Raw genomic sequence first — 14,878 nt, forward strand, 5'->3', positions numbered from 1 at the left:
TTACTTTTGGCTTCTGCTCATCGGACTGGAAACCTACTTGGTTCCTGTTCGGTACACCCCGTGGAACAGAGCTAAGGTTCAAAATCTACAGCTAGGTACTTTGCAAATAAAGTGTCAGTTTTCACTGTGAAAATGTGGTGTGTCCATGTTGCATTTTGGGCCGTTTCCTGTAGCAGCACTAGGCCTACCCACACAAGTGAGGTTCCATTTTTCTTGGAAGACTTTGGGGATTTTGGGGTGGGTGGAATTTTGTGGATCCACGTAGATTCCAGAACTTTCTACCTCAGAAATGTGAGCAGAATTTCTTTTTTACATAGGTTGAGGTTTGCAGGGATTCTGGGTAACAGGAACTGGTGAGAGCCAGACAAGCCACCCCATCCTGTATTTCCCTGGGTGTCTAGTTGTTAAAAATGTATAGGTTTGCTATGTTTTCCGAGGTGCCATCAGAGCCAGGGTTTAAAATCTACAGCAAGGCACTTTGCAAAAGAAGGGTCAGTTTTCATTGTGAAAATGTGGTGGGTCCACCTTATGTTTTGGGCCATTTCCTGTGTGGGCACTAGGCTTACCCACACAAGCGAGGGACCATTTTTCTCGTCTCGGAGGACTTTGGGGAATGCGGGGTGGGTGGAATTTTGTGGATACATGCAGATTCCAGAATTCTCCACCACAGAAATATGAGGAAAATTTGTTTTTTTTACAAAGTTTGAGGTTTGCAAGGGATTCTGGGTAACAGAACCTGGTGAGAGCCAGACAAGTCACCCCATCCCCAGAATGGGTGTCTAGTTTAAAAATAATGTATAGGTTGCCAGGTTTCCGTATGTGCTGACAGAGCAAGGGTTCAAAATCAACAGTCTGGCACTTTATAAAAAAGGGTCAGTTTTCACTGTGAAAATGTGGTGTGTCCACGTTGTGTTTTGGTCCATTTCCTGTCGCGGGCACTAGGCGTACTCACATAAGTGAGGTACCATTTTTCTTTGAAGACTTTGGGGAACGCAGGGTGAGTAGAATTTTGTGGATCCATGCAGATTCCAGAAATTTCCACCACAGAAATGTGAGGAAAATGTATTTTTTATAACGCTTGAGGTTTGCAAGGGATTCTGGGTAACAGAACCTGGTGAGAGCCAGACAAGTCACCCCATCCTGGATTTCTCTGGGTGTCTAGCTTTCAAAAATGTATAGGTTTGCCAGGTTTCCGAATGTGCCAGCAGAGCTAGAGTTCAAAATCTACACCTAGGCACTTTGCAAAAAAAGGGTCAGTTTTACTGTGAAAATGTGGTGTATCTATGTTGCGTTTTGGGCCGTTTCCTGTAGGCACTAGGCTTACCCACACAAGTGAGGTACCATTTTTCTTGAAAGACTTTGGGGAATGCGGGGTGGGTGGAATTTAGTGGAACCACGCAGATTCCAGAACTTTCCACCACAGAAATGTGAGGAAAATATGTTTTTCTTTACAAAGTTTGAGGTTTGCAAGGGATTATGGGGACCAGAACCTGGTGGGAGCCAGACAAGTCACCCCATCCTGCATTTCCCTGGGTGTCTAGTTTTGAAAAAATTATTGGTTTGCTAAGTTTCCCTAGGTGCCGGCAGAGCTGATAGTTCAAAATCTTTCAGCCCAATTTTTTACTGTATATCTTTTCCCAAATGACTTGCTATATATCCGGTACATAATAAAAAAACATTGCAAGACGCTGCTCAGTTATTGGCTCTGGGTTCATCGGGTTCTTAGTGAACCTACAAGTCCTATATATCCACACAACCAGAACTGCCAAGAGAATGTAATAGTATAATGCTTTCAAACATCTGTCATGATTAAAAGAAGTTACAGGTAAAAACGTTGGCAGAAATTGCTTGGGTTTTTTCGACTCATTTTCAATTTTTCCTATTTTCAAATGCTAGTTTCTATAAAAAAAAAACTTGAAGGATCTACACGAATGACCCCTTTCTGAATTCAGAATGTTGTCTACTTTTCTAAAATGTGTAGCTTTCTAGGATCCATTATTGCTTTGATACCTATTACTACCATTAACCGGCCGAAGGCTGACAGCACAGAAAATAGCACAAATAGGCTATGTTCCAGTAAAATGCCAAAACTGTGTTAAGAATTTTGGTTTTCTGACAAATGTCTGTCAGCCCCTGAAAGCTGGGAGAATGGTGAATTCAGGCCCACAAACCCTTTGTTGATACCATTTGCAGGAAAAACCCAAAACACATTAATTTGCAGCACTCCCCCCCCCAAAAAATATATTTATTGCTGTATTTTGGCTAATTTCTGGTTCTCCTCCAAAGAAATCCACAATCCCTGAGTACCTTTAGATCCTGGTGATGTTAGCTGAAAAGGACGCAAATTTGGCGTGGATACCTTAGGTGGTCGAAAGGTTACAGGGGCCTAAGCGTGAACTACCCCAAGTAGCCAAAAAAAGGCTTAGCACAGGAGGGGGAAAGGCCTAGCAGCGAAAGGGTTAAGGAGTTAGATTGTAGGACTCATTAAGTAAAAGAGCGCCTCTGGAGCAATGGGTCCGGATGAAATCCCCATGACAATAATTCGAAAAGAGCCTAGGTTGTGGGCCGCTTGTCTTACCCCGCTTTTTTCTTACTGCTACCAGCAGGGGAGGCTCTCCCTCCTGGTAGTATTTTATTTCCACTCTTTAAAAAGGGGCCTAGACACCTACTGGGCGATTACCACCATATAGCTTTTTTAGATGCGGTAGGTAAAGTATTTGCACGTAGTATTTTGGATCATCTTCTGGACTGGGTGGAGAAGGAGAAAATTCTTGCCATTGAACAAGCAGGATTTAGAAAAAAACACTGCGCTTTGGATAATATTGGTAAGTTGAAATTGATGGAGGAGAAGTACGTTTTAATTTGAGGGTCAAATGTCTGTATTGCATTTATAGATTTTTCAACGGCTTTTGATAAGATAGACTTGGCAACATTGTTTTAAAAAACTACAAATAATGGGAATGCCTTTCCTTCTTTTATCACTCATTATCGCTTTGCACTCTCATACATGGTGTCAGGTGCTACTAGAAGCAGATCATGGCCTATCTGCCGTGATACATACAGAAAATTGCCTGAAGCAAGGTTGCTTGTTGACCCCACTACTCTTCTCTGTGTACATAGCAGACCTGCCAAAATGCTTTCCACATCAGATGGGTGATGTGCCGAAGATAGGTGTTCTTCTTTTCTCTTGTCTGATGTACACAGATAATATTGCAATCTTGGACTTAACTCCTATTAGGTTTAATTAAACTGTTGTCTCTTCAGAAATATTCAGAGGTACATTTCTTGAAGATGCATGTCCCCAAGAGTAACATTTTGATTTTAAAAGTAAAAAAAGCAGAAAGAATAAAACATTTGCTGAGAGAATTGGCCTAGAGAAACTTGGGATTGTAGATTCTTATCTCTACCTGGGGAAATTAATAGCTAGCAATACAAATGACAAATCACACATAGAACACTGTTCCTCCAAAACTGTCTCACATTCAAATGGGCTATGCGCATTTTACAATGTGATGAGCTGACGGCATTTTTTGCATATGATATCTGTTTTTAAAGGGAAAGTCCCTCCTACACTATGATATGCTTTTGAATCTATCCAAACAGGAAAATTAAGTTTTCTTGACAAAATAGAAGGCATATTGCGCAAATTGTGTCATTTTAATACATTGGTCCCAACTCCAACTATTAGGTTAGAACTTGGCCTGATAGGCTCATATTTTTCGAGGATTAGCTAGAGTGATTCAGGAGGGCGATCAGCTGCAGAATAGTGAACCAAATACAATCGAGGGTTTCTTGAATCAGGATTTTTTTGTGCAAAGACAGATAAGTACATTTTCTCTCATGGTTGTATTGTTGCGCTGAATAATTTCGACACACAGGAGGAGTTTGTGATTTCTCTCCTCCGTTTAGAATTCAAAAGTTTCATTAAAAGGTCGTAGTTGCATTATTAGCTTCCAGAGGGATCTCAAGTACTGTAGGATGAAGAAAAGGCTGGAGGTATTATCTGTATCATGTAATGCAGAAGTTACCCAGAGTACTTAGTCTGGAATTTGTATCATGGTTTTCTCGATTTGTTGATTTTATTTCTTATGAATTTAATTCTGCTAAATGATCTAATGGCAAATTGGTCTAGCCCCCCACCTAGAATAGGGGAATTTTGCAATAAGGGCCATATCTATCATTCCAAATTGCGATCACAAATTGGCAGAATTTGGCGTTTGCGATCGCAATTGGGCTTAGTGGTACGTATTAAAGAAAAACCCCTTTGCAAAATAAGGAATCGCAAAATTTGCGATTCCCTATTTAACGATTGCATTTAAGGAATCGCAAATTGCGATTTCTTAAATGCAATGTAAGAGGTACAGAAAATGTGCAATTTGGCCTTAAGGAATCACAAATTACCGCCAACTTCAAGTTGGTGGTAATATGCGATTTCTTTGAAAAATGCACTTTTTAGCATTTTTCAAAGTGCCAAGTGGCGCACATACATGCCCTTAGGGCATGTATGTGTGCCACATGTGCACACATGCACATTTCAGGGGTGCAACAGGGTGTCCCTTTGACACCGTGGCACCCTTGAAATTTCATTCTCAATTTTCGATTCTCTAATTGAGAATCCCAAATTGAGAATGTCTTGCCATTCATTCCTATGGGCCTCTACGCCGATAGGATTGAATGGGGAGGTTTCCTTAATTGTGAATCACAATTTGCGATTCGCTAATAAGGAATATGTAGGATTCGCAAAATTATTTCCAAATCATACATATATAGCGCTTTACAATTCTCAAATAGCAATTCGCAAAAAATAGCTATTTGAGAATCACAAAAGAACATTGTGATACATATGGCCCTAAGAACCTTAATCATGTTTTGTTTCTTTGCCCAGCCTTGTTATCTCATCGTCTTCGGCTCCTACGACCAATGTTTTTCCAGAACAATTTTAAAACCGTAGCAACAGCACGCAAGTTTTTTTTATCCAAATAATGAAATATTTATTTATTTATTTATTTATTTTATTTTTAGAATTTATTAAGCGCGAACAATTGCCCGCAGGCGTCTCGGCGCTGTATTGTATTACTCACTTGTTGGATACTGAGGATGTTTTTCAGAGGTTAAACAGCCAGGTTTTCAGTTTCTTCCTGAAGGACATTAGGTTCGGACATAATCTTATGGTTTGTGGGAGAGAATTCCATAATCTTGGGGCGGCAACTAGGAAACGTCTGTCTCCCCAGTTGACCAGCCTAGTCCGAGGCACTGCCAAGTCATTCTGTCCTGCTGATCGTAGCATTCGAGTGGGAATGTATGGGACAAGATGGTCGCGCAGGAATTGAGGTGCTTGTTGATGTAAGGCCTTGTAGACGATACAAAGTGTTTTAAATTTAATTCGGTTCCTGACCGGGAGCCAATGAAGACTCCTCAAGGATTCTTGTATTGGCTTAAATTTAGGAATGTTCAGGAGAAGTCTGGCTGCCGCATTCTGGATTGTTTGCAATTTCTTTATTATCCTGACTTGTGCGTTTGCAAACAAGCCATTGCAATAGTCCAGTGCTGACAATACCAGAGCGCTGACCAGTGTCTTTCCCACATTAGTAGGAAGAAAAGGAAGAATCTTCCTAACCAGACGTAGTTTGTAAAACGCCGTAGAGGCCGTCTGATTAGCATGAGCCAGAAAATTTAGCTTGTCATCAAAGATGACACCCAAATTTCTTACTTTCGTAACTGGTTTGGGTACGGCTCCAAAAGATGATGGCCACCAGGTTGGGGACCAGCTAGGACTGAGGTGGCCAAAGGTGACCACCTCAGTTTTATCAGAATTTAATTTCAGACAGTTTGCTGACATCCATTTTCCAATGGCCAGCATACCTGTCTTGAAATTTTCCGCCACTGTTTCCCCATTGTTCCTGACAGCCAGTATCAGCTGTGTATCATCCGCATATGAGGTAAGGTTCATCCCGTGCGCTTTGATGGTATTAGCGAGGTCCGACACATATATATTGAATAGTGTCGGACTAAGGGATGAACCTTGAGGCACCCCACATGGCAGCGATAACTCAGCGGATTCAAACTGGCCCAGTATAACTGCCTGGGATCTCTCTGCTAGAAAAGACGCTAGCAGATCTTTTGCTAGGCCTTGTACACCCATCTTTTCGACACGGTTGACCAGGATTTTATGGCCAACCGTGTCGAAAGCAGCAGATAAATCTAAGAGTACCAACAGTGCAGTGCCACCTTGGTCTCTGATGAGTCGAATGTCATCTGCAGCTTTGATAAGTGCTGTTTCCGTTCCATGATATTTACGGAATCCAAATTGTGTTTCATCGAGCAGGTGGTATTGCTCGATGAATTCCGTAAGTTGAATATTCATGGTTTTTTCCACTATTTTAGCAAGGAAAGGTAAATTCGCTATAGGCCGATAGTTTTTAAGTTCTGCTTTGTCCAAGCCAGGTTTTTTAAAAAGGGGTTTGAGTAAAGTTTTTTTTAACTGGTTTGGAAAGATGCCTGTGCGGAACATGAGGTTAATTATTTGGGTAATGGCTGGGATAACCGTATCCAGTATTGAACGGAGGATGTTTGAGGGACATGGATCCAGGGCTGATCCGGATTTAATTGTTTTAATAATGTCCTGAATATGAACTTCCGTAACCTCTGCAAAACAGGAAAAATTTATACTTGGGGATGGGGTATCTATCCTTTCAAGGCATTGGTTATCGGCTAGGTTGAAGGCTGAAAATATGTCATTCACTTTGCTAAAAAAGAATGAAGCCAATGAATCACAGAAATCTTGTGAGCACGGGGGGTTAAGGTCTGGGACACTTCCCGCAAGCTGTTTAGTTATTTCAAACAACTTTTTATTCGAGTTTTTTGCACTTTCAATTTGCTCAGTATAGAATTTCTTTTTTGTCTCTGTGATCAATAGTTTATATTGGGTTAGCAGTCCCTTGTACACTATCTTATCCTCGTTCTCATACTTTTTCCTCCAAATTCTTTCTTTGTTTCTGCATTGCTGTTTTAGTTTTTTTAGTTCCTCCGTGTACCATGGTGCTGAGGGGGATCTTCTATTCCTGGACATTCTTTTTTCAGGTACCAGTTTGTTGGCCGCCTGGCCGACCCATATATGATATTGATTAGTAGCGGTTTCTGGATCAGTAGCCCATGTGGGTGTAGAGTTCTGTAACGCCTCCTGAAGACTGGGAATATTAACGTCTTTCCAGACCTTAAACATTTCATGTTTGGGGGGGAGCAAAGTGGCTATGGGTGTTTTATTCATTAATATTGTGGCCAGTACCAAGTGATGATCAGTCCACGTCATTGGTAGGACATCAGTCACTAGTATATTCTCCAAGTTTGTGAAAATACCATCTAAGGTATGACCTGCGTTATGAGTAGGTCCTTTCACCAACTGAACTAGGCCGAAGATCTCCATTTCAGATAGCAATGAGGTAGTCTCCTTATCTTCGCTACATTCCAAATGGAAATTAAAATCACCTAACAGAGTCACAGATTTATCCATAGCTGTAGTTTCTAGGATAGTGAGTATTTCTGTGAGGAATTCCGACCGTGATTCTGGTCTTCTGTATAGTAATACACCTTTAAAATTGTGTGAAGGGGACAGATAGATATCGAATTGAAGCGCCTCACATGCCGTTGAAGGAATGACAGTAGTACGAATTCTAAAAGAGTCACGGGCGATTATGGCAACCCCACCGCCTCTCTTACCAATTCTATCTAATCTGTAAGACTTGAAACCTTGTGGAACGGCTATGACGAGGTCCGGGTCAGAGGCTTTGTCCAGCCAAGTTTCTGTCAGGAACATTACATCTATGTTCCTATCAATAAGTACATCGGCTACTTCTTGCCTATGTTTGGCTAATGAGCGTACATTAATGAGGGCTATCGTAAACACTTGATTTACCTGGATGGAGTTTTCGCTACTAGCTCTTTTATTTAATAGGGGAATGGACATTTGGCAGTGATTACAATCCAATACAGTTTTAGATGATGTGAAGTCTGGGCTGTGCCTTATGCATTTTTCAGTGGCTTGTGGGCGAAGGTCAATCAACGCAGAGCGTGGGTAGGATACTGTGTTTACGCTAACACTATGGCCAGGGGGGGTGGCCCTAGGCCCGTGTCCGGCGCGGACACGGGCCTAACAATATTGCAAAACAATATTGCAAAACAATATTTACATTTTTAAGGAGTTTCTGAACCTTTTTTAACCTCTTTGTATATTGTTATATGGGAGGAATGAACTTACAGGTCTGCTCTGTGGGGGTTTAAATCACTTATATTGATCATAGTTTAGAAAGGAGGCACTCGTTGCAGGAGCTATGGGAGATTTTAACTGAAATCCTGTACTCGTTTTTGGCGTGAGGTAACTTACATTTTCAAGACTTTAAACATTGTGTTAATATGTAGACTTTTACCATTGCTGCCAGTGCTTTTATCTTCTCTAGAAACAATTTACACATACATTTTGTCCATAACTTTTGCTGCTAGGAAGAGTGGATATTTTTTATATAAAAATGTTGTCCTATTAGAATAAGTGTAATTTAAAATGAAATTATGTATGGATGCCTATTTACTATCTATCCCAGAGTAAAGGTTTTAGCAAGAATGTAGATTTTAGGGCTGTTTGAAACCTTACTATGACTGCTATTGGTTTTGAAATATTTGCACAAATTGTTTTCTTCATGAATTTCCCAGTTTGGGAAATTTAGTTAATAATAAAATACATGTGTATTTATTTCGATTTATTTGATGACGGTAAAGGACTTAAAAATGTAAGTCAAATATTATCTCGATTTACTCATGACTAAAATTAACGTGTCCTGCTTTATTTCGTTATGGTCCTCTTTAGATATTTTAATCTTGATCATACTGCCATTGATTTTACTTCCTTGGAACAATTTGCACACAGTTATTAATTTTTGCATGAAATGTGTATTCTTTTATGAATTGTCCATTTACGGAAAATGTAATCATAATAAAGTACATGTATATTTATTTTGATTTATCAGATGCCGGTAAAGGATATGTAATTGTAATATTTTTCACATTGATATTTGTGACTAAAATTTGTATTTCTTGTTTTATTTTGCTCTGGACCTCATTTGAGATCCAAATCTTAATAAAATAAATGAATTGGGAAAACTTGAGCATGCATAAAGTTTGCAATGCAATGAATGCATTGATGAGTACACATGGACTGATTGATGGTTGGGCATCTCCCACATGTCCATAATCCGTATATTAAAATAGACTATTTTTGCACTGCTTTGTGCTCTTTTTGACATTGATATTGAAATATGCCCTAAGATGCTATTGGATCATAATCCTCTTATTTTGTTTATAAAGCGCTGTCATTCTGGCTCAAAGATGTTTTGATGGTCTTTTCAACCACGACTACTTGTAGATGACGAATATAAAAGAATGATGCTTATATCATTAAAATACTTTTTAAGGATCAATACGGACTCTGCCTTTATCGCTGTTGTATGGGGCGCTCTAATATCAGAGGTGTCACACTTAAATATGAGGTCAGAACAGAAAACTCAGCAATACTGAAATCCAGCTTTTATCAGATTTATCTAAATTAGAAAATAGCAACACAACCACATATTCACTCAAAACTTTCAGAAAGGGACTATATTTTAGATATGGTTAGATGTTGTGTGGTAGATTTGACCTGATATAGAGGGAGAAAGCGACTGTTTCTTATATGGTGCAGAGGGGTTTATACTGGGTGCTCACTTGTGTCCCGACAAAGTTAAACCTCCCTCAAGAACTATAATGAAGGTGAAACAGGTGTCAGGGGTTGCTTTTATTCATTTCAGGTATGGATGGTTTTATTACCAACCCAAATCCTTAATACTGTGCCTGGAGACTTGAAAAGACCTTTGCCTATTTATAGCTTTGCGTGGATGGCATTGTGCTAATGCTAAGCTTAAAGACATTGCTGTAGAAATGGAAAAAAGTTTTTGGGCCAAATTTATCAAAGGGTTTTGTCAACTTTGCACCACAGTTCGTGGTGCAAAACAACGCAATCCTCAAGACGCTGTTTATCACGCAATGCAAAGCCACCTTATGTGACCATTAGCGGCTTGATAAATCTAGAGTAACACACATAGCAGCACAAATTACTGAGCTGCATTGCTATGCCCCAGGGAGCCATTCCATGGGTGGTGCCGGGGTGTTCCAACGCAAAATCCATGGATTTTGATGCATTCTCAGATTTTCCATTGCTGATAGACCTGGGAATGCACTAGTATTATCTACTTTTTCCTCCGTCAACAAATATGGGACTCCCTGGACTCTCAGCGCAGTGTACATGTATTTGTAGCCATCGCCCTACAGCTGCTTTGAAAGCTTTTGTCTTCATCAACTGGCATTTCATGCCACGCCTTCCCAGGGAAGGTGTAACAAGAAGAAATATCTTCATTTCTCCTAATTATTTTCTCTTTCTGCAGCACACTTGGAAGAATATGCCTCAGAGGATTGTTTTTGTGCAGGAAGGTGCCCTTTCCAAACCAGGTACCCTTGCACCACAGTGAATGGTGTATTTATGTAGCACACAAACAGTACTAAAATGAAAACACAACACAAGAAAAACCCAAACCAATTCAGAAAAATTGAGTATATTTTATTGAATACACGACACCAGAACAACAGAGATCTACGTTTTAGGTAAAAATAGCACCTCAAAGCACACTATCTGGTCGAGCTAGCCAAAACGTCAGGCCGACTGTGATAAAACACGTGTCAGCAATGGGGACCAGGATAGATGTGCTGAATAATTACTTTCAGTCACTGCAAGCATTAATCGAGGTTGGGAAAGCGGGTCCTGCGTTTTCTCAGCTCCTGCTCACCTGCATCAGGCAAGAATAGGATGCAGGCAGCCTTCTCCCCTATCCTAAATCAATCACAATGCTGCCAACAACACTGCAATGGCGGCATTGTGATTGGTGCGGACACCCCCCAGCGGGGGGCTTAAAGGGAGGCCATTTTCTCCATATAGGCTGCATTGCAGCCTGCATGGAGAAAGGGCAGTGTGCGCATGACTGGTTTGGGCGGCCCCAGAGGGTCGATCAAACAGTCATTGCGCCCTCAGGAGTGGGCACACCACTCCTCCCCTGCTCACAGGGCAGCACACACAACCAGACCCCTTCTGCTTTCTTGTAGTGCCAGAAACATAAAATGGTAGTCATTTATGTTTCTGCTTCTCGCACTGCAGGAAAGCAGTGGGGTGATGCTCCTCCACCGCGGTGGAGGAGCCGCCCCTGGTTACCTTCTGAGTTTGTCACAAAGTGTTTCATTCACGGTGGAGGAGGACGTGAGGAGTGCGGAGAGCATCGCTGATGGTCATCTCTGTAGCACGAAGAGCTAGTCGGGCGTTGTGGGTTGTTGTTGCTGTAGCACGAAGTGCACATCTTGCGTGGCCAGTCATTGCTGGTGATTGCTGTAGCTTAAAGAGCAGGTCTCACAGGAGCTTTGCATTGGCAGTCGTCATGGGCGGCAGAGTGTAGTCATGAACGGGCCTGTTCACAATCACAAAGAGCTCAAACTTCAGGATTTCACCTTCTCACTTCAGGAGGAGTGTACTCTGATGCTAGCCAAGGGTCCAGGACCTGTTGAGGCACCTACTGGGGATAAAGGACTCACTCCAGCAGGGATAATCAAAGCTCAGGCAGGTACATTGCAGCAGTTCAGCAGGAAAGTTCCAGGAAGGATTTTGGAGCTTGGTATGTACTTGTAGCTCACACAGGAGGTCAGCTAACTGACCTTTGTTGTCTCTCAGGGTAGCCTGGGTTAAAGCAGGGCAGTCATCAAGTACCAGGACAGTCCTCTGGCAGCAAAGTGGTCCTTCTTCTGTAATGAACAAAGGAGTGTTCTGAAAAGTGTCTTTGGAGATCCAATAGTTATAACTAGTGTGGGCCTTTGTGTAGGGAGATTACCTGTCATACCCCCACATCTGGTTCTGGAAGTTCTTCCCCTTTCCCTGCCAAGGCAAAAACATTTCTAGGGGCTAAAAAAGGCAAACAGATCCTGTGTCAGATTCCTTTGTGGGTGCAAGAGGTAAGCCACTTTGAAATATAAGTTAGAGTGGGTATAGCTGTAATCTCAGCCAACTAGCCAGCAGGGCTCGTCCTTCCATACATAAGCCCCCATTGTGTCACTGTCTGGTTGGAATACACGAACCCCAACAGCAAAGCCATTCACAACAATGTGACCCAGGACACTGGCAGAAGGTACAAATGATTGGGACAATAAAATGCCAAAGTGGCATTTTCAGATTTGTGACCTAAATGGTGAAAAGACCATATCACTAATAGCTCCCAATCTAAAGTTATCACCTATTAACTGTAGTTATAGCCCTTGCATCAGTGAAGAACGAATGTAGGGGTTTTTCACAGCCAAGACATGTAAAACCTAAATACACGTCAATTAATCAATCAATTAATCGATCATTCAGCCAGGTGGCTTGTAAAGCCAAACTTCTTGCTGCTGGTCCATCGAAGGCTCTGTGGTTCTGTTAAAGATCCAGGTCTTGAGGTCCTTCCTGTATTGAGGCAATGATGGTGATTGCCTCATGTGAAGAGGCAGGGTGTTCTAAGTCTTTGCTGCAAGATAGGAGAAGGATCTTCATCCGGCTATGGTCTTGCGGATATTTGGGGCGATATCCAGGGCCAGATGGGCAGAGGAGAGGTCTCTGGTGAGTGCGTGGAAAAGTGAGGCAGTGGTTGAGGTACACAGGTCCGGTGTCATGTGCTTGGTAGACATGTGTGAGGATCTTAATGGTGATACTTTTGTTGGCCTGGGAGCCAGTGGAGGTCTCCTAGGTGGCTGCTGATGTAGTTACAGTGGGGGATCTTGACGATGAGTCTAGCAGAGGCTTTCTGAATGTTATGCTGTTTCTAGAGGCATTTCTGGTTGATGCCAGTGTGAGAAGTTGGCCCGATATGCAACGTTCGCTATTCTAGCGACCGCTATGTATCGTTCCAACGACCCTTATGGTGTTTGGTTGTAAGTCAACCTATAGACCAGCTATCCTAGTAGCGTGGATACGAGCAGTCTAAGGCTAAAGACTCGAGAGGGCGCGTTAAGCCAGCTGTTTACCACACATGTACCCCTTGAACACCCAGTGAAAGGACACCACACAAGTGTTATGAAAATAAACAGTATATTTATTAAGAATCACAACAGCCCTGTACTCTTTATGAGGACAGGGTACTAAGCACAAACCAAATCTCTTTAGCAAATACTTTAAGTGCACAGTTAAAACAAGTGTCCGAGGACACGGAAAGGTTAAGGCAAGTCGGAAGCGAGGGACTCGGGACCCTAGAGTAAGGAGGCTATGCAGGCACCGAAATGCCGAGTTACCTAGCCACGAGGGCTGCGGCTGCACAAGTCTTACAGGCGTCGGGGTCTTCGCTGACGAGCCAGGAGCCGGAAGAAAAGGAGTTGCTGGCCGGCGACCAGTGATGAATAGTTCGTAGAGATCCAAGCCTGGATCGGAGATTGATGAAACCTGAAAGCAGAGGGGACCAAGTTCGTTCTACTAGCCAGTAGTCAGAGGGTACCAGGAAGGCACCGGTTGGCCGTCACCTCGACCAGGTGAGTGGGCGACGCTAGGCTCTGCAGTCTCACGGACCAGGAGGCGTTGTCGGCGACCACGGTGGAGGTGCGAGCTGTCCCACGAAGGATGATGCTGTCGGCGTCGCTGGGCCCAGGATGGGGCAACAAGCCTTGGCAAATCTCAGGGCCACGTGGTGGGCCTAAGATGGCGTCTTGAGTGGACCAGGAGGGTCCGGGATGCTTCTCGCAAAGATGGAAGCAAGGGCCAGTCTGGAGCAACCAGACCAGCAGTGATGATTCTCGGATGTCGTCACAGAAGGGCACAAGCCAGCGGCTAGTGACCAGACAACGTGCTGAGCAGCGAGCAGAAGGGCCCCACGCAGATCGTGGAGATGCTGGGAGACTGCACTTCGGAGCTGGAGCGGCTCAGGGTCGGGGCTTCTCGGACCCCAGAGCACTCACCAGAGAGTTACCTCGTCGGTCGTGCTGGTTTTAAGAGCGTGCAGGTTCTGATGATGGCCGGTCTCTCGAGGTCTCGTCGCACCCACAGATCACAGCTGAGCTGATGACGTGGGTAGAGGTCAGAGGTGCCAGGGAAGCCGGTTCTCGTCGAGCTGGGCCGTCGGATTCCTTGAGGAAGGACTTACAGCAACCCGCAGAGTTCTTAGATGGTGCCCGCTGATGCAGGGTGACTACTCCTTAGCCACAAGGGAGAAATCTTGAGAAGAGTCTTGAAGTCCTTTCGTAGAAAGTATTCTTGATTCAAAGATGATCTAATTTGGAAGGGTCCCCGCTCCGGCCTTTATCCTAAAGAAAGGGGTGGGTACATGACTAGGTCCTGCCCTAAGGGTGGGACCAGAAAGGGGGGTAGTTACACCCCTCTCCCCTGCCGGACTTTCCCCAGGCCAGGGCTGTTGCCCCTGGAACTGGTTCTAACCGGCAGATGCGTAGTGAGCACCGGGGTGCCACTCCGCAGTCACCTTCTCGCAAAAGCCCTACCTACCCAGAATACACAAACCCTGTCTGGGACGGTGCGAACACCGCCCTCGACAGGAAACCCTTTGTCCAAGCGCTCCTCGCTGGAAGGACTCCCAGCAGCAGGAGGTCAGACTCGTGTCTGTGGTGGCAGCATCCATTTTGTGGAGCTGAGGCTTTCGTTAACTTTAACCGGGGTTCACAGTTACGTACATGTCGTGTCCCTCTAGAAGGGCGGGATGCTAACCTCGTCGCCAGGGTTGGTGAGAGGGCAGCACCCCGATTCGTATGACACCTTACTCGACATGTCTTGATAACGCGACACCGAAGT

At 43.4% G+C, this 14,878-nt stretch overlaps 1 protein-coding gene across 1 annotated transcript in view; it reads left to right on the forward strand.

The window, feature by feature from the left end:
- Nucleotides 1–11,524: 11,524 nt before the first annotated feature.
- Nucleotides 11,525–14,878, forward strand: part of LOC147693525 (vomeronasal type-2 receptor 26-like) — a 31,589-nt gene continuing 28,235 nt past the window's right edge. The window contains exon 1 of the mRNA XM_086936042.1: nucleotides 11,525–11,738. Coding sequence (XP_086792168.1) covers nucleotides 11,525–11,738 — 214 coding nt within the window. The remainder of the gene's footprint in view (nucleotides 11,739–14,878) is intronic.

The sequence above is a fragment of the Lissotriton vulgaris genome, chromosome 8 (assembly GCF_964263255.1).
Source record: "Lissotriton vulgaris chromosome 8, aLisVul1.2, whole genome shotgun sequence".
NCBI lineage: Eukaryota > Metazoa > Chordata > Amphibia > Caudata > Salamandridae > Lissotriton > Lissotriton vulgaris.